Genomic DNA, 22545 nt, shown 5'->3' on the forward strand with positions numbered 1-22545 from the left:
TTCGAACCCGGGACCCTTGGCGTCGCAGCGCGATGTCTGGGCATGGATGTTTTTGAGTGCTTATTCATCAATTTCATCATATCATCACTGATCTCCATCTTCGCAAATAAGCCAAAAGTGACACAAGACACGAAGTAAAATAAAGCAAATCAATGAAGACACAATTATGACCTTGTAACTTTCTGTTGTATTTCTCTTTAGCTTGACATGTTTGTAAAGAATGATTTCAAATGTACACAGGGCTAAAGTTTTTAATAGTTTTCACAGATTTGATTTGATTTATTTTACTTCGCTTCTTGTGCCACTTTTGGATAATTTGCGAAGATGGGGAGGAGTGATGATATGATGGAATTGATGAATAGACATCACAAATGTCCATGCCCAAGCCAGGATTCAAACCCGGGACCCCTAGCATTGCAGCACAATGTGCTAACCACTCTGCCACAGAGGCTGGCAGTTTTCACTGATATTTAGCTCTTATGGATTAAAATAGTTATTTCAAACCAAGAAGAAGACATATTTGCAATATCAACAATAAAATAATTTGCTTTCATCACACATATCATAAATACGCAAGTTAATTAAATTACAAATACGTTATTAGGTACACCATAAAAATATTATAACTTTTAAAATACGCATTACAGATTTAGGAAAGAAATATTTTATAAAAAAACTAAACTGTTCCAAATAATTGATATGATTCAGATCAAATTACATATTCCTTAAGTGTAATACATTTTTGACGTTGCTTGAAAGGCATGGTATCTTAAAGCAGCCTTAAATGCATATACCCAATTAAAAATAACAAATTTCTATGTGACTATAGTTATTTATATCTAGTAGAAGAAAAGTATGTGCTTCTCTACTAGATCAAAGTTCATATCCAGGTATGAGAGTAAAATTTAATTCGAGAGTAAAATTTAATTCGAAACTGCCATTATGAGCACTGCTGCATGTAAACAATAGTATCTACAGTAGATACCACGTTTTACATGAAATAGAATGTATGTGGCCATGCACAGTTTTAGTTGCATTTTTGATTGGCAACCTCTTCAGTCTCCTCATTCCTAGTCGGTGGTACATATTCCTGGTCATTATGGGAATCATATACACTTTCTAACTCATTCTCATCTTTGATGTTGCTTCAATACTCACAAACTTTCTGAGACACTTTCCAATTCAATAACAGCCATTTTGCCGCCATCTTTGCTACTTACTATACTTTACATGAAACAACTGGTAGATACCATAACTTTCAACACGTCTAGCTCTGTCATCTGTTGACGAAACGAAACACTTCGAGTATGATTCGACTCCATTTACGATGGACTACACGACGCACATTGTAACTCCAAAATGACCACAATGTCACTTACCATATTTTACACCCAAGCCCTTCAAATGATCACATGGCAGGAAATATTGAAATTGCAAGGTATGTATGAAAAGTTTGAACACAGTGTACGGTAAATTCCTTGAGGAAATCTCTGAAAGTACATGCTACACAAGTCATTTTGGCCTGCGCTGATACTTTAAATCAGCCATGTCAAACTCACGGGCCCTGCGTATAATTCATGCATGCAATATTATTTATACATTTGTAGTTTATCCCGCATTTCATTATCTTGAAAAACAAGTCCCAACTCAACCGAACTTTCCAAGATTCATCTATTTTTCCTGCACACATACATTCTTGCATTCCACTAAGGTGTGGTGTGGTATCGACTAAGGAAGTTGATTGACAGTTTAGTTCTGAAGTGCAAGAATATCTTGCTGGTTGGGGCAGGGAAGCGTGCATATTTTCACTTGCCAATGAGTCAGTTTCTCCATTGTGAAGGGTTTTCCTTGAAGGAATGACAACTTTCTTAAAAGTTTCAGACAACTATGTCGATTCCTAAGCTTTGTAGCAGTATAAAAAAGAGATATCAAACTGGAATGTAGACTTTTTCAAGTAAAATGGAAGATTGCCTTCTTTTGTTGTGAAAAGCATGTAAATTTTGTGCCCTGATAAGTGAAATCATTCAGAAATATTTCTTTCTCACTAAATACAGTTGCTAACCTCCATGGCAGAGTGGTTAACACAGCGTGGTATGACACCAGGGGTCAGGTTCAAATCCTGGGTATGGGTGATTTTTGTACGCGTCCCTTTATCAATTTCAGGATATTATCACTCATCCTCATCGTCGCTATTAGCTAAAATTGGCAGAAAAGCAAGAGATGCTAAATAACAAATATCCAAACAAAATTAAAAACAAAAAAAAATCAGAAATACAGTTTAGGATAGGATTGATGACTTCGCAGGCGATAGCAACGAACAATTAAAAGCGAAAATTGCTGGTTTTGTTGCATTTTTGCTCGCAATAGATGAAAGTATACAGACAGTATACAGGTAGCTCAGTTAACTGATGCATTGGAGGCAATTGGGTTCCAAAACCAGGGAGGGCTAAGTGTCAAAAATGGGGGGACAAAGACAGTATATTTCCCTTTGTAGATAAACTTAAGCATAGTGCGGGGGCAAAAGTGGCGAAAAGTGGGTGGGGAGAAAAGCCCCCTTCGCCCTCCTAATCACCACCACTGCGTGGATGCGATTCTCATCTACATGTGACAGAAGATCTGCTTGACATAATTTCTCTCCGTAACACAACAGGAGATATTTTTAACCTGCGATCGGTAGCAGGTGAGCGCTGCGCTTACTTCAAATTTTAATGAAGTGCCATTTTAACAGTATTTAAAATATTGGCCTGTGGTGCTCTCTAGCTGACTTTTAGAGTTTCTATCCTGTCTCTAGTCAGTTTTCGTACCTATATGTTCTTGTCGTGTTAATAGAAAATTCAAAAAGTGTCGCAGTGATTTTATATCATATCAGATTTCTGGACATCAGATGGAACTACCTCAGAGGAGCATGCTCTTTTTGTTAACGCTGAGACTTGTTGGCTTCGACGATGTATACTACGCTGTTTGAAAACAAATAAACGTTTTTAAACAAAAATATAATGAATAAGAAGGATTATAATAAACAGATCATTACAAGTACAAATAATAAATTTTAAAAAATTAAAATACGATGAAATATACCTGAACAGCAAGGGTGAGTGCGGAGCTCAGCCGCGACCAGCGAAGTGATTACAGCGAGCGCGACCGATCCCGGGTTAAGGAAGTGGAGGCCATTTTGCAAAGGTACAGTCTTCGTTCATCTCAGTTAGTAACCTACATAATTTATAATTTCAGTCATTTCCCAACTTGTCAGGAATATCAGCGGGTAATCTGTGAACCTCATTTAAGTCAATACTTGTCCAAAGTAAAAATACTACTTGATTTGAAAAGAGGTTTCAAGACTTCAAAGAGTATGGATGGCAATTTTCTTGTTCACTGCTCTGCTCCTTTCTCTTTTGATATTGCAAATACAAGACCCGACCTCCAAATAGAACTTATTGAATTAAAATGTGACTTGTATTGAAAGTGGTTGTTTCTAGATTTTTCTCAAATCTCTCAGAACAGAGACCTCAGATTAGAGATTTTGCTGCTGGAATTTTAGAGATTTTTGCAGCACTTGCCTTGGTGAACAGTTGTTCTCCATTATGAAGATTAACAAATAGCCTAACTATAAAGAATGACTGACAAACATTTGTTGTCTGTATTAAGAGCTTGTTGCTCACAAAAACATAATGTGGACATTTAGAAGATAGTTTCTTAAAAAGTGTGTCAAATCTCTGGGAAACAAAAACTACAATTATGCAGAGAAAGCTAATTGCAACAAAGTTTGCACAATTGTAATCAATTTATAAATATAAAATAGTTTCACAGACTACGAACGAATATTTCAGTTTAATTTTATTTCAATAAAACCAGTAAGGATTGTAATTAAAATATTTTTACTACAATTGCATACACTAACACACAGACGTAATCGTGTAATGATTCTGTTCTAAGCAGGATGGTATGTGAAAGAGGGGGATGGGGAATTCAGCCTTCTGTTTTTTGCTTCCCCTGTGGTTGCTAATTTGTGGCACTTTAGATGGGGACTCTGTGTATATTTTTTACAACATATACCGATGCTGCAGTAGTAATCACTGGAATCTGCTGGTTAAGGGCGACCCCTTAGTTTTGAACTTCAAGGGGTTGGGGTTGGAGATGTGTGGCCCGGAGAGTTTTGACATTAACATTATGCGGCCCTACTAACGAATTGAGTTTGACATGGTTGCTTTAAATAAAGTATTCATTTTCATTTACATCACTATTACAAAATGTTTTAATAGTGTGATACTAGCAGCCATAACTTCTTAATGATATTCTGTGATGTTGCTGAATTAGAGTATGTTTTTCAAGCAAGTCAGGTATGCTACAAGAAGAACAAGGAAGAAATTGCCTAAAAAATTAGGTAGTACAAATATTTTCGCACTTATTGTTGTTTAATACTAAGCAATGAGAATGATGCACATTACGGTAACTAAATTTCACCGTGAAATCAATAATATACCTAGTCATATCATAAATTCTGTTACAAAGTTAATAATGAACTACAGGCACAGTGAGCGTGAGCGAGCTAATATATTAATATTTGGATGTTACAATGGTACAGGTCCTCCAACACTGTCACTTGGTACACTTTTGCAGATGTTTTCACACTATGTCCACAGAAGTGGAGGTCAGTTGTGCCATCGTACGAAAACCCCCACCAAACCATCACTGAGGTGGAATGATGGCCTCTGAGTACATATGGCGTGTTTTCACGAGCTTCCTGGGATGTCGAGGCATAAACACGGTCATTTTGACGATTGTAAGACTCTTCAATCGTAAAGATTTTTTTGTCTGTGAAAAGGATCCTCCCGTGACCACCATTTGTGTAATGCTGAGGGAGTCTTTCTGTTTTCTGGTCCCTCTGGACCTTAAGCTGTAGAGTGAGAAAGTGATCAGTACTTCGCCAATAAGCGCAGAGTCCTAGGTTACTTTGGAGCAAACGCAACATCAACAGTTTCGAAATGTTCAGCTCTCGAGCCATCACAGCTTGTTTCCTGACAGGATTTCGTCGAGTCCTCAATTGTCCCTGTGTCACAGTATCTGTTGATGGTCGTACATCTGCACGTACATCCTGCTGATATTCAGCTTTTACAGGGTGCTGAAAATGTCCGATGGTGATTTGAGATTACTGCCACACAGTTCTCGTATATACCCCACTCCATTCGACTTGCAGTGAAATTCACCTTTCTGCTACCACAGCCACACACACAATGATACTGGTTGTTGTTTGATCCAACATTGAAGGGTTACCTTGCCAACCAGTGTTGTCATCCCTGTCTAAATGTTGTATCAGAATTTATGATATGACTAGGTAATGAATAATTATCTAGTCCAACAATTTTATTAAACGTGCCTCAAAGTACAAGAAAAATTGTAGCTTGAGAACTAACTGTCGTCGAGATACAAAATTAGTTTTCTTTCTTGAACACGGCTTTTTAGCGGAGGTAAAATTTATACATTGTGCCTCCTAATTAGTAGTGTTAAAAGGAAGAAGAAGAGAACTGAATTCTTTAAAAAAAAAAAATGGATCCTGTGGTTCCTCCAATAGGCCAAAGTGAATGAGAAAATGTAGTATGTAGCAGTTGTATATTCCTGCAACAATGCAAAGTTTCGCTGAAAACCAACTGTTATTTCTTGGCTAAAAAAAAACAAAGTATAAGAGTAGCAGTGTTGCCAGATTACAGAACAATTTACAGAATTTTGCTTCTAGCATCGGCCCTATGGACAGTCGAAGAACCAGCATAACAAAGTAAAAGAGTAGCAGTGTTGCCAGCTTACAGAACAATTTACAGAATTTTGCTTCTAGCATCGGCCCTATGGACAGTCGAAGAACCAAATTTGGAAGAAAGCAAGGCAAAAGAGCACTCTTTGAGCATGTATAATGCTAATGTCTCAACTTTGAAATAAAACAGGAAATTACAGTATTCAAAAATGTTGCATAATTTTGGAAAATTTCGAATTTTGGGTCTTCGAATCGCACTGGGACCTTAATTATCGCAAGTAAGAAGTTACAGCCCCTAAAATGTATCCCACAGTAAGAAAAGAGAAGCAAAGGGCTTTTTCAAACACTTAATAATAGTAACAATGGATATATTGTTTTCTAATTTGAGTATGTTATACATTTAGAGGTATACAAATGAACAAAAATGACGGAACTGAAATATTGTGTGTTGATTCTGCCATGTTGTCTGCCACATCCCCACTGGACCCTTAATTGTCACATATTGCTTCTTACTCATTATTACATGGTAGCGTTGTCGGCTTGTAATCAAGGGGTCCTGGGTTCGATAGCCGGTGGAGGCATATAGTGGTTCGGATTCCACTTTAAACTGTAGGTTCAGTTTTGATTAGCCTTACTGTGTGTAAAGTGGACTTAAAACACCAATCATTATTACATGTAAAATTTAAATGTTTCGAAAAAATGCTGTCGTTTAGGAGTGATACCCATTTTTATAAATCTATCCCATAACATTATGGGGTAACACAGGATTTTTTCAATCTTTGCTTGCTAATAATAGTAAAAATGGATATATATTGTTTTATAATTCAAGTATGTAATACCTTCATATGTATAGTAATGAACAAAAAAGATTGAACTGAAATATCATGTGCAGTTTTCAAGAAATGGCTCATTAATTGCTGCCTCATGGTGCTGGTACATATGTGTACCAGCCAGCCTAAGTTGAATACCAGGGTGGTATACATTTCTACCAGCTGGATGCCTGCCGATTTCTGTCAATGGCAGGCAATATTCATTTCTTGGTTTCACATGATACAAGAAAACTTTTTGGTACATAAATTGTGTACATGACATAAGAAAGTTTTGTTTCAGTAACATCACAAACTATCTGACACAGAATATATTTTTCTCACACAAAAACTCCATTATGATGTCTTGTAGCACAATAAATGTATCATCTTCGTAGAAACTCATACACTCACAATACAGGACCATTTAAAAAGGATGGTACAAAAATAAAGTTCTGTGGGGAGATGGGTAAGAGCTGTACCAGACTATTTACTATTGCATGTATGTGAAGGTAGTGACTGCCAGTGGTAGTTAATGGTACTGTGTGTTCAGATGGAACATCCAAATAGCAGGGACTCTCATGGCAGTGGGACCAAATTCAGCACAAGTGCACCGCATAGAAACTGTAATGCATGGAGGGTGAAACAGTTCAATCCCATGCCCTGGGAATTCATATCTGACAATATATCCTGGATCTGCATCTGGGCAATACTGAATTAACATCTTGGCATATGGCATTGGACTAATAGCACTCACATCAAGTAAGTTTAATACACCTTATTTTGGGAAGTTCCTTTCTTTCCTGTCAATTCAAGCATTAACAAATCACCTTTACTTTTGCACAATCGTTTTTAATGATCCTGTACACAGAAAACTGTACTAAATATTACTATAATGATACCTTGACGCCTGGTCCCGTAAATAGTTTTGGAAATGCAATACAAAGTCAGCTCTGGAAATTTCAGGGTAGTTTAACTTCAAAACCTCGTCTACCTGCAAGACAGCAAAAACAAAATTAGGAAATTGCCAGTACTAATGGCAGACTAGGCACAGGTATAAACGGACACACTGACAACAAATCAAAAAACTTTAAAATCAAAATGCTCAAATTAATGTGTAACTTTTGAGTTTGAAATGTGTGGCAGAAAAAAGTGTGCAAGATGTGTATGACTTTAGGGGTGTAAGGTGGCCTCATTCATGCAGTTCACTCCAAAAACTGCCAACCCCAAATTCTTTGACTTCTCCAGGAATTGTCACATAACTTTCCAGAGTATTTAAAAATGCTTTAACACGTATACATATAAATGTTAAGCCCTCAATTCTTACTAATTGATCAAATTAATGGAGTTTAATCAACTTTTCTGAAAATAAGTTAATAAAAATAAAATATGTGATGCGTGATTTTTCAGTCTCTAATTCTAGCAAGTGCAAAAATCATCCAATTTATCTTTTTCATGACCTTCCACTCCTAAGCTGATTTCCCTGACTTTGACAGGTCAGCGGGAAAGAAATGTACATACATTTCTTTACAAAAGTAGTGTATTCTGAAAATTTGGCCTGGTTTACTGCAACAATCTTATTATTGCATATATATGTTAGATATAAATAAAACACCAATGCAGGCATGCAAATAAAATACAAAGTCAGTAGTGCAATTTAGACAGTTGAACGTCCTCTTGTGAGGAGCTGAAGTGAGGAGCTCGGTGGAGCTCGCCAAACCTCAAAAACTCACTTTCTCTCCACGTTCCGCGCCTTATTTATTGCGCTGACGATGTTTCACAGCGTAGAAAACAGCACCAAAACATCAAAAACTCATTTTGATTATTTGGAGCTCACCAAAACCTTAAAAACTTATTTTTATTAATTGAGGTTCACCAAACCTCAAAAACTCTCATTTTCTCTCTATGTTCAGCGCCTCATTTATTGCGCTGACACAACGTGATGAGTAAATAATGCAGTCTCTTATTCTTGAAGGATGAATGCACCTTATCGTAATTTTCCAAGCCCCGGTCAAATGTTTGTATATCGTGACTTTTGTAAACCTCTCTCTCGGGAACGATGTGCCACACACACGCGCGTGCACGCCTATATTGTGACGCAAACAAACAAACAAATAATATTTTTTTTAAGATTCCTGGCCCCCTAACCCCACTTCCGGTCGCCATTTTGGATTTCCGAACATAGGTTCTATTCATATTTTTTCTCACATATAGGCGTACGTGATGAATCCGCAAACAGATTTTTCCTAAGTCTTACCGTTTCCAAGATAACCCCACTTCCGGTCGCCATTTTGGATTTCCGATCATAGCTTCTATTCATACATTTTCTCACGTATAGGTGTACCTGATGAATCACCAAACAGATTTTTCCTAAGTCTTACCGTTTCCAAGCCGAAGAGTACGGATGTCCTGTTGCAGTGCTCCTCGTACCATCTATTATTTCAAGTTCAAAGGTGTTTCACGTGGTTTTTCATAGTAATTTCGACCAGATTGAATTTTGACGTGATCGTGCATTTTCTATTTCACCTCAAAAAATTCTATATAAATAACATACCTGAAAATTGTATCGCTATATACTAGACTTTTTGATTTCTGTGATTTTCGAAAAAGCAATGGCATCCACCACCAGTTTCAATCGTAAAAATGATAAAACTGAATGTGTTACTTGTGGGAAGCTAATCTCAAGGAACAATTTATCGGTACACAGGGCAAGATGTAGCGAAACAGGTTCGAGAATTAATCGTTCGTCATCTTCTAAGTCTTGTGCTCGATGCGGAAAGATGATCTGCATTACAAATTTAAGTAAACACCTCAAAATTTGCAAACCATCGACCGAACAAGGAACATTGAAAAGAAAAATCGATGATCCAGGAACCGAAGCTTCCACTTCCAAGCAAATTAAATTATCCAATGAACGCAAACCAATTAGATCTGCATTCAATGACCAACTCCAGGATTTTTCAATTAAGTCAGAACCAGGCCGTGACATCCTTAGTTTCTTGGATGAAACGAAAACATCTGTACTAAATATTTTGAAAAATAAACTTGAAAACAACTCTATAAAAGTATATGTTGTTCTGTTTTCCGAATACGAGAAAGTTGATGGCACAACGAGTATTTTTTATCATCGTACAAAAAATCAGACTCTTTATTTTGCTGACGTCGAAAATTTGGACAACTTCTATTATAAAGTTTCCAACGAGCTGGTTAAGAAACATGACGATTTCGAGGCTAAAGGGTCGGGATGGTCTCTATGTGGAAGTCCTCACACGTTAACCGTTTACGTGAACCGATTCTCGCCTCTTCGTGCATCCAGCTACGTCCCTCTTCCACCGAATATTCAACACAAGAGGGCTGTGTTAAATATACAGAACAGCGATAACAAGTGTTTTCTCTGGTGTGTGTTGGCTGCACTGCATCCTGTTTATTGCAAAAATAATCCAGAACGGATTTATCATTACAAGCAATACGAGTCCGAATTTGAAAGTGTAATGTCTGACATCGAATACCCGGTGACATTGTCGGATATAACAAAGTTCGAAAATCGTGCAGGAAAACGCATCGCTATTAATGTATATTTTTTTACGTCAGATAAATATCTTGTGCACCCCGTCAGGATAAGCGATATCGACGATGACGATGCTCGTGTAATAAATTTTCTTCTAATTTCAAACGAGGATGTTCATCACTACACGCTAATTCGTTCACTATCACGTTTGGTCAAAAGTCAAACAACCAAGTATGAACATTGCATCGAAGTTTGCCCGAGATGCCTAACCACGTTCGACGATCGAAAACAACTCGATTATCAAAATTACACCGGACGTCAAATTGCTATCGAGAAACTTGCCGAACATAAAATTTATTGCGGTGACAACAGACCGGCTAGAATGTTGATGCCCGAAACGAACGAAGTCGAAGAATTCAAAATGCACAAGGCATTGTTGGAACATCCTGCAATCATCGTCGCAGATTTCGAGGCGTTCCTCAAACCACTCTCCTACTGCGAACCGGATCCTGAAATTTCCTCCACAACGCCGTACCAGCTTCATCAACCTAATAGTTTCGGCTATGTTGTTGTGCGACGTGATAAAATAAATGAAGCATATATATACCGCGGGCCAAATGTAATCGAACACTTCCTGGAAAAAATGGTGGAGGAGGTTGAGGTAATTGGTAGCGTACTGCTTACATCAAAACCGATGGCACCTTTAACTGAAAATGAACTTCAAATTACAATTCCACTGAGGTGTGTCCGGTATGTGATCAAAGTTTTACTGATGAGAACAAAAAAATATTCCACCACGATCATTTCAGCGGAAACTACATAGGTGGAATTTGCAACACGTGCAATCTTAAAATCCAGAAACCTAAATTCATCCCTATATTTTTTCACAACGGAAGCGGATATGATTTTCACCACCTGGTGAGACATCTTGGCTACGATCCGAAACGTATAGGTGTCTTGGCCGAGAATGAAGAACGTTATATTAGTCTCAGCAAGCAAGTGTCGATTCCGGGAACGAAAAATACAATCGAGATGCGCTTCCTGGATTCGTATAGATTTCTCTCTGCAAGTCTGGATGCTTTAGCGAACAAACTCACCGACGATCAATTTAAAATAACTAGAGCTAGTTTTCCCAACGTAGACATAGAACTCGTTAGACGTAAAGGGATTTATCCTTACGAATACGTTAGTGATAATTCTAAATTTAACGACGACGCTCTTCCACTTCCAAGAGAATTTTACAGCAGACTCAGAGAGAAAGGAATCACGGACGAAGAATACCAACATGCGCAACTCATGTGGGAGAAATTAGGATGTAGGACACTCGGAGACTACCACGATGCCTATTTAAAATTAGACGTGACGATACTCGCGGATGTTTTTCAAGCGTTCAGGAAAACGGCAACGAATATTTATAAATTAGATCCAGCGTATTTCTACAGTCTACCGGGATTAGCGTGGTCGGCAATGTTATTCCAGACAAAGGTCAAGCTGGAACTGATATCGGACGTTGACATGTTGCTATTTATCGAAAGAGGGATACGAGGTGGAATGGTGCAATGCGTACAGAGACATGCAAAAGCTAGTAACGTACACATGAAAGAAGATTACGATTCAAATCGAGCATCGAATTACATCTTCTACTCTGACGTTAATAATCTCTACGGACATGCCATGGTACAGAAACTTCCTTACGGGGGATTCGAATGGTTAGATCCCACTTCGATAGACATTATTCATTTCGACGATAGCGAGTGTGGTTTCTTCGCAGAGGTAGATCTCCAATTCTCCGACCACCTGCACGACACGTTTTCGGATTTGCCTCCGACTCCCGAAATCAAATGTCCACCCGACTCGGTTCAAGACAAGCTTTTGTTAACATTGGACCCTAAACAGAGATACGTCGTCCACTACAAGAATCTCCGGTTTTTGATTGGGAAGGGTGTTCAGATAGTAAATGTTAGAAGAATACTAAAGTTTAAACATTCCACGTGGTTAAGACCTTACATAGAAACTAACACACAACATAGAACAGCTGCCACTTCCGATTTAGACAAGGACTTCTTTAAATTAATGAACAATGCGGTGTACGGAAAAACCATGGAGAATGTTAGAAAGCACGTAGACGTGAAATTAATTTCCGATAAGAATAAATGTCGGAAGTGGATAGCCGATCCTAGATTCAAGTCGAGAAAAATTTACAACGAGAATTTGGCACTTTTCAATCTAGATATAAAATTGATGAAATTCAGAAAACCAATTTATGTTGGCGCAACGGTTCTCGACTTGTCGAAACTTTACATGTTCGAATTTTATTACGACGTGATGAAACCCTTCTACAATGATAAGATATCATTTTTGTACACGGACACCGACAGCTTCATTTACAGCATACAAACACCTAACCTATACGAAGACATAAAAAATCCTTCCATGCTTGAGTATTTCGATACTTCTGCGTATCCTCAACCCAACAGATTTGGGATTCCATCTCGTAACAAAAAAGTCCTAGGTAAACTGAAAGATGAATGTAACGGTGATATTATTGTCGAGTTCGCGGGTTTGCGTTCGAAGATGTATGCCATGAGAACAGAGAGTAGCGTCACGAAGAAAGCAAAAGGTGTGGGCAAGAATACGGTGGAGAACAAACTCACCTTCCACGATTACATCGATTGCCTTTACTCACAATCGACGATACTAAGTATAGAACAAAGAATCCAAAGTGTAGACCACGTGATTACAACAAACGAAGTTAGGAAAGTAGCATTAGATCCGCACGACGATAAAAGATGTATTTTGTCTTGTGGAATCCACACGTTGCCTTGGGGACACTATCGTTTAGAAAATAGTAAAAATTGTAGGCAATGCAATTGAAAAAAAAATAAACTTAAATAACTATAACTAAAATAAAGAAAACTTTGACTGTCTCAAATTATCACATACACAATAAAAAACTAGCAAGGACAATGAATCTCTTTGGTTTCCGAAAGCAAACAATGGAGACTGTACACCGCAAGGCAGATCATGAATTTCTACCTTCCATGTTATCTAAACTCAACGGCCTGTTGATCAATCAATTTTCGGAACGTTGCTCTTCTTGCTGGAACAGGGACGATTTCGGATTCGCGACGATCGACGTGACGAGGAAACCCAACGACGGAAAATACAGAAACAAAATCAACGACTTTCAAAACGTTGCAACGTTTTGAAAGTCGTTGATTTTGTTTCTGTATTTTCCGTCGTTGGGTTTCCTCGTCACGTCGATCGTCGCGAATCCGAAATCGTCCCTGTTCCAGCAAGAAGAGCAACGTTCCGAAAATTGATTGATCAACAGGCCGTTGAGTTTAGATAACATGGAAGGTAGAAATTCATGATCTGCCTTGCGGTGTACAGTCTCCATTGTTTGCTTTCGGAAACCAAAGAGATTCATTGTCCTTGCTAGTTTTTTATTGTGTATGTGATAATTTGAGACAGTCAAAGTTTTCTTTATTTTAGTTATAGTTATTTAAGTTTATTTTTTTTTCAATTGCATTGCCTACAATTTTTACTATTTTCTAAACGATAGTGTCCCCAAGGCAACGTGTGGATTCCACAAGACAAAATACATCTTTTATCGTCGTGCGGATCTAATGCTACTTTCCTAACTTCGTTTGTTGTAATCACGTGGTCTACACTTTGGATTCTTTGTTCTATACTTAGTATCGTCGATTGTGAGTAAAGGCAATCGATGTAATCGTGGAAGGTGAGTTTGTTCTCCACCGTATTCTTGCCCACACCTTTTGCTTTCTTCGTGACGCTACTCTCTGTTCTCATGGCATACATCTTCGAACGCAAACCCGCGAACTCGACAATAATATCACCGTTACATTCATCTTTCAGTTTACCTAGGACTTTTTTGTTACGAGATGGAATCCCAAATCTGTTGGGTTGAGGATACGCAGAAGTATCGAAATACTCAAGCATGGAAGGATTTTTTATGTCTTCGTATAGGTTAGGTGTTTGTATGCTGTAAATGAAGCTGTCGGTGTCCGTGTACAAAAATGATATCTTATCATTGTAGAAGGGTTTCATCACGTCGTAATAAAATTCGAACATGTAAAGTTTCGACAAGTCGAGAACCGTTGCGCCAACATAAATTGGTTTTCTGAATTTCATCAATTTTATATCTAGATTGAAAAGTGCCAAATTCTCGTTGTAAATTTTTCTCGACTTGAATCTAGGATCGGCTATCCACTTCCGACATTTATTCTTATCGGAAATTAATTTCACGTCTACGTGCTTTCTAACATTCTCCATGGTTTTTCCGTACACCGCATTGTTCATTAATTTAAAGAAGTCCTTGTCTAAATCGGAAGTGGCAGCTGTTCTATGTTGTGTGTTAGTTTCTATGTAAGGTCTTAACCACGTGGAATGTTTAAACTTTAGTATTCTTCTAACATTTACTATCTGAACACCCTTCCCAATCAAAAACCGGAGATTCTTGTAGTGGACGACGTATCTCTGTTTAGGGTCCAATGTTAACAAAAGCTTGTCTTGAACCGAGTCGGGTGGACATTTGATTTCGGGAGTCGGAGGCAAATCCGAAAACGTGTCGTGCAGGTGGTCGGAGAATTGGAGATCTACCTCTGCGAAGAAACCACACTCGCTATCGTCGAAATGAATAATGTCTATCGAAGTGGGATCTAACCATTCGAATCCCCCGTAAGGAAGTTTCTGTACCATGGCATGTCCGTAGAGATTATTAACGTCAGAGTAGAAGATGTAATTCGATGCTCGATTTGAATCGTAATCTTCTTTCATGTGTACGTTACTAGCTTTTGCATGTCTCTGTACGCATTGCACCATTCCACCTCGTATCCCTCTTTCGATAAATAGCAACATGTCAACGTCCGATATCAGTTCCAGCTTGACCTTTGTCTGGAATAACATTGCCGACCACGCTAATCCCGGTAGACTGTAGAAATACGCTGGATCTAATTTATAAATATTCGTTGCCGTTTTCCTGAACGCTTGAAAAACATCCGCGAGTATCGTCACGTCTAATTTTAAATAGGCATCGTGGTAGTCTCCGAGTGTCCTACATCCTAATTTCTCCCACATGAGTTGCGCATGTTGGTATTCTTCGTCCGTGATTCCTTTCTCTCTGAGTCTGCTGTAAAATTCTCTTGGAAGTGGAAGAGCGTCGTCGTTAAATTTAGAATTATCACTAACGTATTCGTAAGGATAAATCCCTTTACGTCTAACGAGTTCTATGTCTACGTTGGGAAAACTAGCTCTAGTTATTTTAAATTGATCGTCGGTGAGTTTGTTCGCTAAAGCATCCAGACTTGCAGAGAGAAATCTATACGAATCCAGGAAGCGCATCTCGATTGTATTTTTCGTTCCCGGAATCGACACTTGCTTGCTGAGACTAATATAACGTTCTTCATTCTCGGCCAAGACACCTATACGTTTCGGATCGTAGCCAAGATGTCTCACCAGGTGGTGAAAATCATATCCGCTTCCGTTGTGAAAAAATATAGGGATGAATTTAGGTTTCTGGATTTTAAGATTGCACGTGTTGCAAATTCCACCTATGTAGTTTCCGCTGAAATGATCGTGGTGGAATATTTTTTTGTTCTCATCAGTAAAACTTTGATCACATACCGGACACACCTCAGTGGAATTGTAATTTTGAAGTTCATTTTCAGTTAAAGGTGCCATCGGTTTTGATGTAAGCAGTACGCTACCAATTACCTCAACCTCCTCCACCATTTTTTCCAGGAAGTGTTCGATTACATTTGGCCCGCGGTATATATATGCTTCATTTATTTTATCACGTCGCACAACAACATAGCCGAAACTATTAGGTTGATGAAGCTGGTACGGCGTTGTGGAGGAAATTTCAGGATCCGGTTCGCAGTAGGAGAGTGGTTTGAGGAACGCCTCGAAATCTGCGACGATGATTGCAGGATGTTCCAACAATGCCTTGTGCATTTTGAATTCTTCGACTTCGTTCGTTTCGGGCATCAACATTCTAGCCGGTCTGTTGTCACCGCAATAAATTTTATGTTCGGCAAGTTTCTCGATAGCAATTTGACGTCCGGTGTAATTTTGATAATCGAGTTGTTTTCGATCGTCGAACGTGGTTAGGCATCTCGGGCAAACTTCGATGCAATGTTCATACTTGGTTGTTTGACTTTTGACCAAACGTGATAGTGAACGAATTAGCGTGTAGTGATGAACATCCTCGTTTGAAATTAGAAGAAAATTTATTACACGAGCATCGTCATCGTCGATATCGCTTATCCTGACGGGGTGCACAAGATATTTATCTGACGTAAAAAAATATACATTAATAGCGATGCGTTTTCCTGCACGATTTTCGAACTTTGTTATATCCGACAATGTCACCGGGTATTCGATGTCAGACATTACACTTTCAAATTCGGACTCGTATTGCTTGTAATGATAAATCCGTTCTGGATTATTTTTGCAATAAACAGGATGCAGTGCAGCCAACACACACCAGAGAAAACACTTGTTATCGCTGTTCTGTATATTTAACACAGCCCTCTTGTGTTGAATATTCGGTGGAAGAGGGACGTAGCTGGATGCACGAAGAGGCGAGAATCGGTTCACGTAAACGGTTAACGTGTGAGGACTTCCACATAGAGACCATCCCGACCCTTTAGCCTCGAAATCGTCATGTTTCTTAACCAGCTCGTTGGAAACTTTATAATAGAAGTTGTCCAAATTTTCGACGTCAGCAAAATAAAGAGTCTGATTTTTTGTACGATGATAAAAAATACTCGTTGTGCCATCAACTTTCTCGTATTCGGAAAACAGAACAACATATACTTTTATAGAGTTGTTTTCAAGTTTATTTTTCAAAATATTTAGTACAGATGTTTTCGTTTCATCCAAGAAACTAAGGATGTCACAGCCTGGTTCTGACTTAATTGAAAAATCCTGGAGTTGGTCATTGAATGCAGATCTAATTGGTTTGCGTTCATTGGATAATTTAATTTGCTTGGAAGTGGAAGCTTCGGTTCCTGGATCATCGATTTTTCTTTTCAATGTTCCTTGTTCGGTCGATGGTTTGCAAATTTTGAGGTGTTTACTTAAATTTGTAATGCAGATCATCTTTCCGCATCGAGCACAAGACTTAGAAGATGACGAACGATTAATTCTCGAACCTGTTTCGCTACATCTTGCCCTGTGTACCGATAAATTGTTCCTTGAGATTAGCTTCCCACAAGTAACACATTCAGTTTTATCATTTTTACGATTGAAACTGGTGGTGGATGCCATTGCTTTTTCGAAAATCACAGAAATCAAAAAGTCTAGTATATAGCGATACAATTTTCAGGTATGTTATTTATATAGAATTTTTTGAGGTGAAATAGAAAATGCACGATCACGTCAAAATTCAATCTGGTCGAAATTACTATGAAAAACCACGTGAAACACCTTTGAACTTGAAATAATAGATGGTACGAGGAGCACTGCAACAGGACATCCGTACTCTTCGGCTTGGAAACGGTAAGACTTAGGAAAAATCTGTTTGGTGATTCATCAGGTACACCTATACGTGAGAAAATGTATGAATAGAAGCTATGATCGGAAATCCAAAATGGCGACCGGAAGTGGGGTTAGGGGGCCAGGAATCTTAAAAAAAATATTATTTGTTTGTTTGTTTGCGTCACAATATAGGCGTGCACGCGCGTGTGTGTGGCACATCGTTCCCGAGAGAGAGGTTTACAAAAATCACGATATACAAACATTTGACCGGGGCTTGGAAAATTACGATAAGGTACATTCATCCTTCAAGAATAAGAAACTGCATTATTTACTCATCACGTTGTGTCAGCGCAATAAATGAGGCGCTGAACATAGAGAGAAAATGAGAGTTTTTGAGGTTTGGTGAACCTCAATTAATAAAAATAAGTTTTTAAGGTTTTGGTGAGCTCCAAATAATCAAAATGAGTTTTTGATGTTTTGGTGCTGTTTTCTACGCTGTGAAACATCGTCAGCGCAATAAATAAGGCGCGGAACGTGGAGAGAAAATGAGTTTTTGAGGTTTGGCGAGCTCCACCGAGCTCCTCACTTCAGCTCCTCACAAGAGGACGTTCAACTGTCTAAATTGCACTACTAGTTATCTTGGAAACAGTGAGACTTAGGAAAAATCTGTTTGCGGATTCGTCATGTACGCCTATATGTAAGTAAAATATGAATAGAACCTATGCTCGGAAATCCAAAATGGCGACCGGAAGTGGGGTTATCTTTGAAACGGTAAGACTTAGAAAAAATCTGTTTGCGGATTCGTCACGTACGCCTATATGTAAGTAAAATATGAATAGAACCTATGTTCGGAAATCCAAAATGGCGACCGGAAGTGGGGTTATCTTGGAAACTGTAAGACTTAGGAAAAATCTGTTTGGTGATTCATCAGGTACACCTATACGTGAGAAAATATATGAATAGAAGCTATGATCGGAAATCCAAAATGGCGACCGGAAGTGGCGTTATCTTGGAAACGGTAAGACTTAGGAAAAATCTGTTTGGGGATTCATCATATACACCTATACGTAAGAAAAAATATGAATAAAACCAATAGTGTTCGGAAGTCATGCAGGTTTGGACGTGACGACGCAGTTCAATAACATATGTTAGACCAAGGAAAAAACCTTGGTGATTTTATTTCGAGTAAAATGTTGGCAACACTGCGAGAAAATAAGGCTTATGTCTTACAAGAGCAAACTATTAAGTCAAGCCTCACCGAGCCTCACTTCGAGCCTCACTTTCGGTTGCAGCTCTGTCTTTATGATTCTACTCTAAAATAGGTCAAAACACATAGAGGCTCTCGTGTAGTTTAGCACGAAAAAAAAATAAATAGGTTAAGTTATATCACGTAAGATCGTGGCATTCGTGCCAAGTACGAGTGGGAAAAAAAATAGGAAATTTTACAAAAACATCGCTAAACGCTAAAACATCGACAAAAATTTGTCAAAATATGTCAAAAACTGATTTTCAATTGATAAAAAAGAGGCTACAAATGCATACCTACCAAGTACGAGTGGGAAGAAAATGAGATGCGGTGAAAATTGCACTGAAAAATCGTCAAACGCTAAAACATCGACAAAAAATTGTCAAAATATGTCAAAAAGTGATATTCAATTGATAAAAAAAAACAATACCTACTAAGTACGACTTTGAAACACTCAATATACACTACTAAAGTCCAACAACTTCCAATTTTTCGGCAACTTCTACACATATGAATGTGTTTTCTCATGTTTCTCGTAGACATTTGCCACCCTGCATATCACCTATTGCCTAATATAACAATATTCCAAAGTTTTTGTGAGGAGTGTTTATTGGACTGTAAGGTCCACATATTTTATCATCTCTACCTATAATTCACAAAACCATTTTGTTACTGACTTGCTGCTCCCTTTGTTGTTTATATACTGTATGTGCAGTAGTAGTTGTATTTGCTATAATATAAACTCAAGAAAGTATGAACCCCCCTCAAGCAGATTTGGCTACACTTAAAACAAGCTCAACATGCCCATATGAGCTTTTTGCTCAAGTGTGGAACCCCGTCTAATCCAAGATTTTTGTAAAAAAGCCCTCATGGATTCCATGAGAAAGTATGAACCCCCTCAGATTGATTTGTTTACACTTACAAAAGGCACTTCTGTGAGATTGTTGTCCATAAACCTGTCAAAAATATGCCCCTCTTGATATTTTTTTTGGCCACACTTAAAATTAAGCCAAGATGCTTATAAAACCCACACCCACACACACCCACACCCACCTACACCCACACACACCCACACCCACACATATTTACTTCCGGTCCACTTCCGGTCTAAGTTCAATTGGACACCAGGCTCATCTTGCATATCTAGTACTAAGACAATGCAATATGCAGAGACCCCTCTAGAATTGTTCTGTGACTCTCTCATTTCTTACATCATAAACATATGATTTTTCACCTATGAGAATAACACTACATATAGTGTCATCAGGTAATGCCTCATGGAATTCACAGATAATTTTAATGTTTGTCCTGTCATTCACCACAACCTGTTTTCTTTTTGAGGTGTTGATTACAAACATGGGCCTCTGTGCTTTGAATTCATCTGGTGTGTAATACATGTCAGTATTGCCAATTGTAGAAAACAGTAAACAAAATTTGCCTGTTTTAGAGATATTCCAAAAAAATATATATATTTGATAAGCAACAACAACAGGGCCATCTATGTGCAAATGTCTGAACTCGGTGAACACTTGGGAACAAGTCAATTTTTTTCAATATGTCAATATTTTTAACTCTTTTTGCCAGTAATAGGGAATGGTAGTAAGCATTAGACAAAGTACTTTGGAGCCGAATATGCTTTTCTTAAGACGTCGTATATTGCTAAAATATCTTTAATTCACATATTTCTCATACCGCCGTATCTTGTTCTATTAGGCCTCTTCAAGAAAATTGCCAATTAGTGAAAATTAATTGAGCACAACAGCAAAAGAGGTACTAATAGGGCAAGCATACAATGATATAGGGATATGTGAATTGTTGGTTTCTTCGATTCAGATAAATGGATTGAATTGAAACTGGGATATTTTGCATTTTTTTATACAAAATCTGATATTTGTTACATCCAGCTTGTTTGTTGTAATCTATTCATATTTAGAGTCAGGCCTATATCTGTCTAAGTTGTTATATAAAATCAATATACATGGCATTAGGTCAGTGCCTTCTGGGACATGCATGTCTGTGCAGGTATTTGTGCTAGGTCAGTGCCTCTGAAGGCCGCTGAAAAAAAGCACGGCCAGTTCCTCTGCACGGATCAATACTCGGGGCAGTTTCTCAGATTCCCGCGCCGTGGAGTTGTGGGATCAATATTCGGGGCAGTTTCTCAGATTCTCGCCCTGCGGAGCTGTGGGATTAATATTCCCTGCCCGGGCAGTTTTATTCCCGCCAAAGTGGTTCCTAAATACAAAATCTCAAGAACTAATTGACATAGAGCTATGCAGTTTTTTTTGTCTGTACTGAACCCAACTGATATTTTTTATTAAGCATAGAATTTTGATTTGATTCCCAAGAAATTTTATATAAATACCAAAGCCAAAAATATTAAGTGTATACACACATACACACACACACAAAGTACAGTGCTGAACCCAACTGATATTTTTTATCCAGCATAGAGTTTTGATTTGAACCCCAAGAAATTGTATATAAATACCAATACCAAAAATATCAACACACATACACACACATACACACACTAAATATACAAAGCACAGTGCTGAACTCAACTGATATTTATTTATTAAGTATAGAATTTTGATTTGAACCCCAGGAAATTGTATATAAATATCCAGCCCCAATTGGGTTAAACACCAAAAGAATTGTAGTCCAGATAAAAGCAGAATAGTCACAAAAATATGCCCCAAATGCCATAGAGAATATAGCATGAAATACTTCACATATGAACATATAGATACTTCTTCTGCACAGTCATCAATATTTCCAAACAAAATTGATTGGAAATATTTGTGTGATTGCCCTGTATAACTTAGATTGCAAGGCCAAATTTTGTAATTTTGTAGACCAGGAGCTTTATCCTATGCTCCAGAAACAGGCTCTCCACAAATTATGTGAACATCATGGAGCACACAATATATTTTACAATTTTGAGAATCTCAATTTAAATTCAGGAACAAGAGATTTGGATTTGATGTATCTGGAAATATTTTTGCATCTTGAATCAACCTGCAAACAATATTACATGTTAGGCTGGGCTATTTCAACAGCAGTAAATATTTACCAAATGTTTCAATGTTAAAAAACAATCAGAATAATATCTTCCAGGAAATATAGATACCTGAACATGCAAACATATTTTGAAAGAAGAAACATTGCAAGATATATAAAATCAGACCACCTGTTGGATTGTTTTAGGGAAAAATTCGAAAATCTATCAGAGTATGATTTTTTTAAAGTGCAAAATGAAACAGAGGCAAGATGGGTACTTGACAGTGATGTTGGGTTTGGGTATGTGAGCATAGAATTGGGTTCTGAATATGATGATTTTGAATCCAATACATACTGGCATAGAATTGATGCATACCTGTTGCATTGTTATTGGGGAAAATATGTTGCTTTTTTTTACAAAAAGTACTTCAAGTTTAGAAAAATTTAGGTTTTACAAATTTTTCCATGATCATAGAATTTATACAAACAGCAGGTGGCCTGTTGATGACATAACATGGGATACAACAATTTCCATACTTGATGAGGCAGGAAAATTGGATGTAAATTCTGGTTTATATTTTAATGAGTTGATTATGTACCTGCTTAAAAACAATATCAATTCTGGCTTATTCAATACAAGATGGACTTAAATAATTAGAGTTTTTACACAAAATATTTTTTTTGCTAACAATTTCAAGTTCCTTGAGTGGGAATATGTTGTTTTTAAGATCAGCATTGA

At 37.8% G+C, this 22545-nt stretch overlaps 1 protein-coding gene across 1 annotated transcript in view; it reads right to left on the bottom strand.

Moving 5' to 3' along the window:
- dlt (codanin-1 like protein dlt) overlaps positions 1–22545 on the bottom strand; it is a 123349-nt gene that overhangs the window by 88540 nt on the left and 12264 nt on the right. Inside the window, exon 2 of the mRNA XM_083120371.1 lies at positions 7452–7543. Coding sequence (XP_082976497.1) covers positions 7452–7543 — 92 coding nt within the window. The remainder of the gene's footprint in view (positions 1–7451; positions 7544–22545) is intronic.

Source organism: Lepisma saccharinum, chromosome 4 (genome assembly GCF_977018435.1).
Source record: "Lepisma saccharinum chromosome 4, izLepSacc3.1, whole genome shotgun sequence".
NCBI lineage: Eukaryota > Metazoa > Arthropoda > Insecta > Zygentoma > Lepismatidae > Lepisma > Lepisma saccharinum.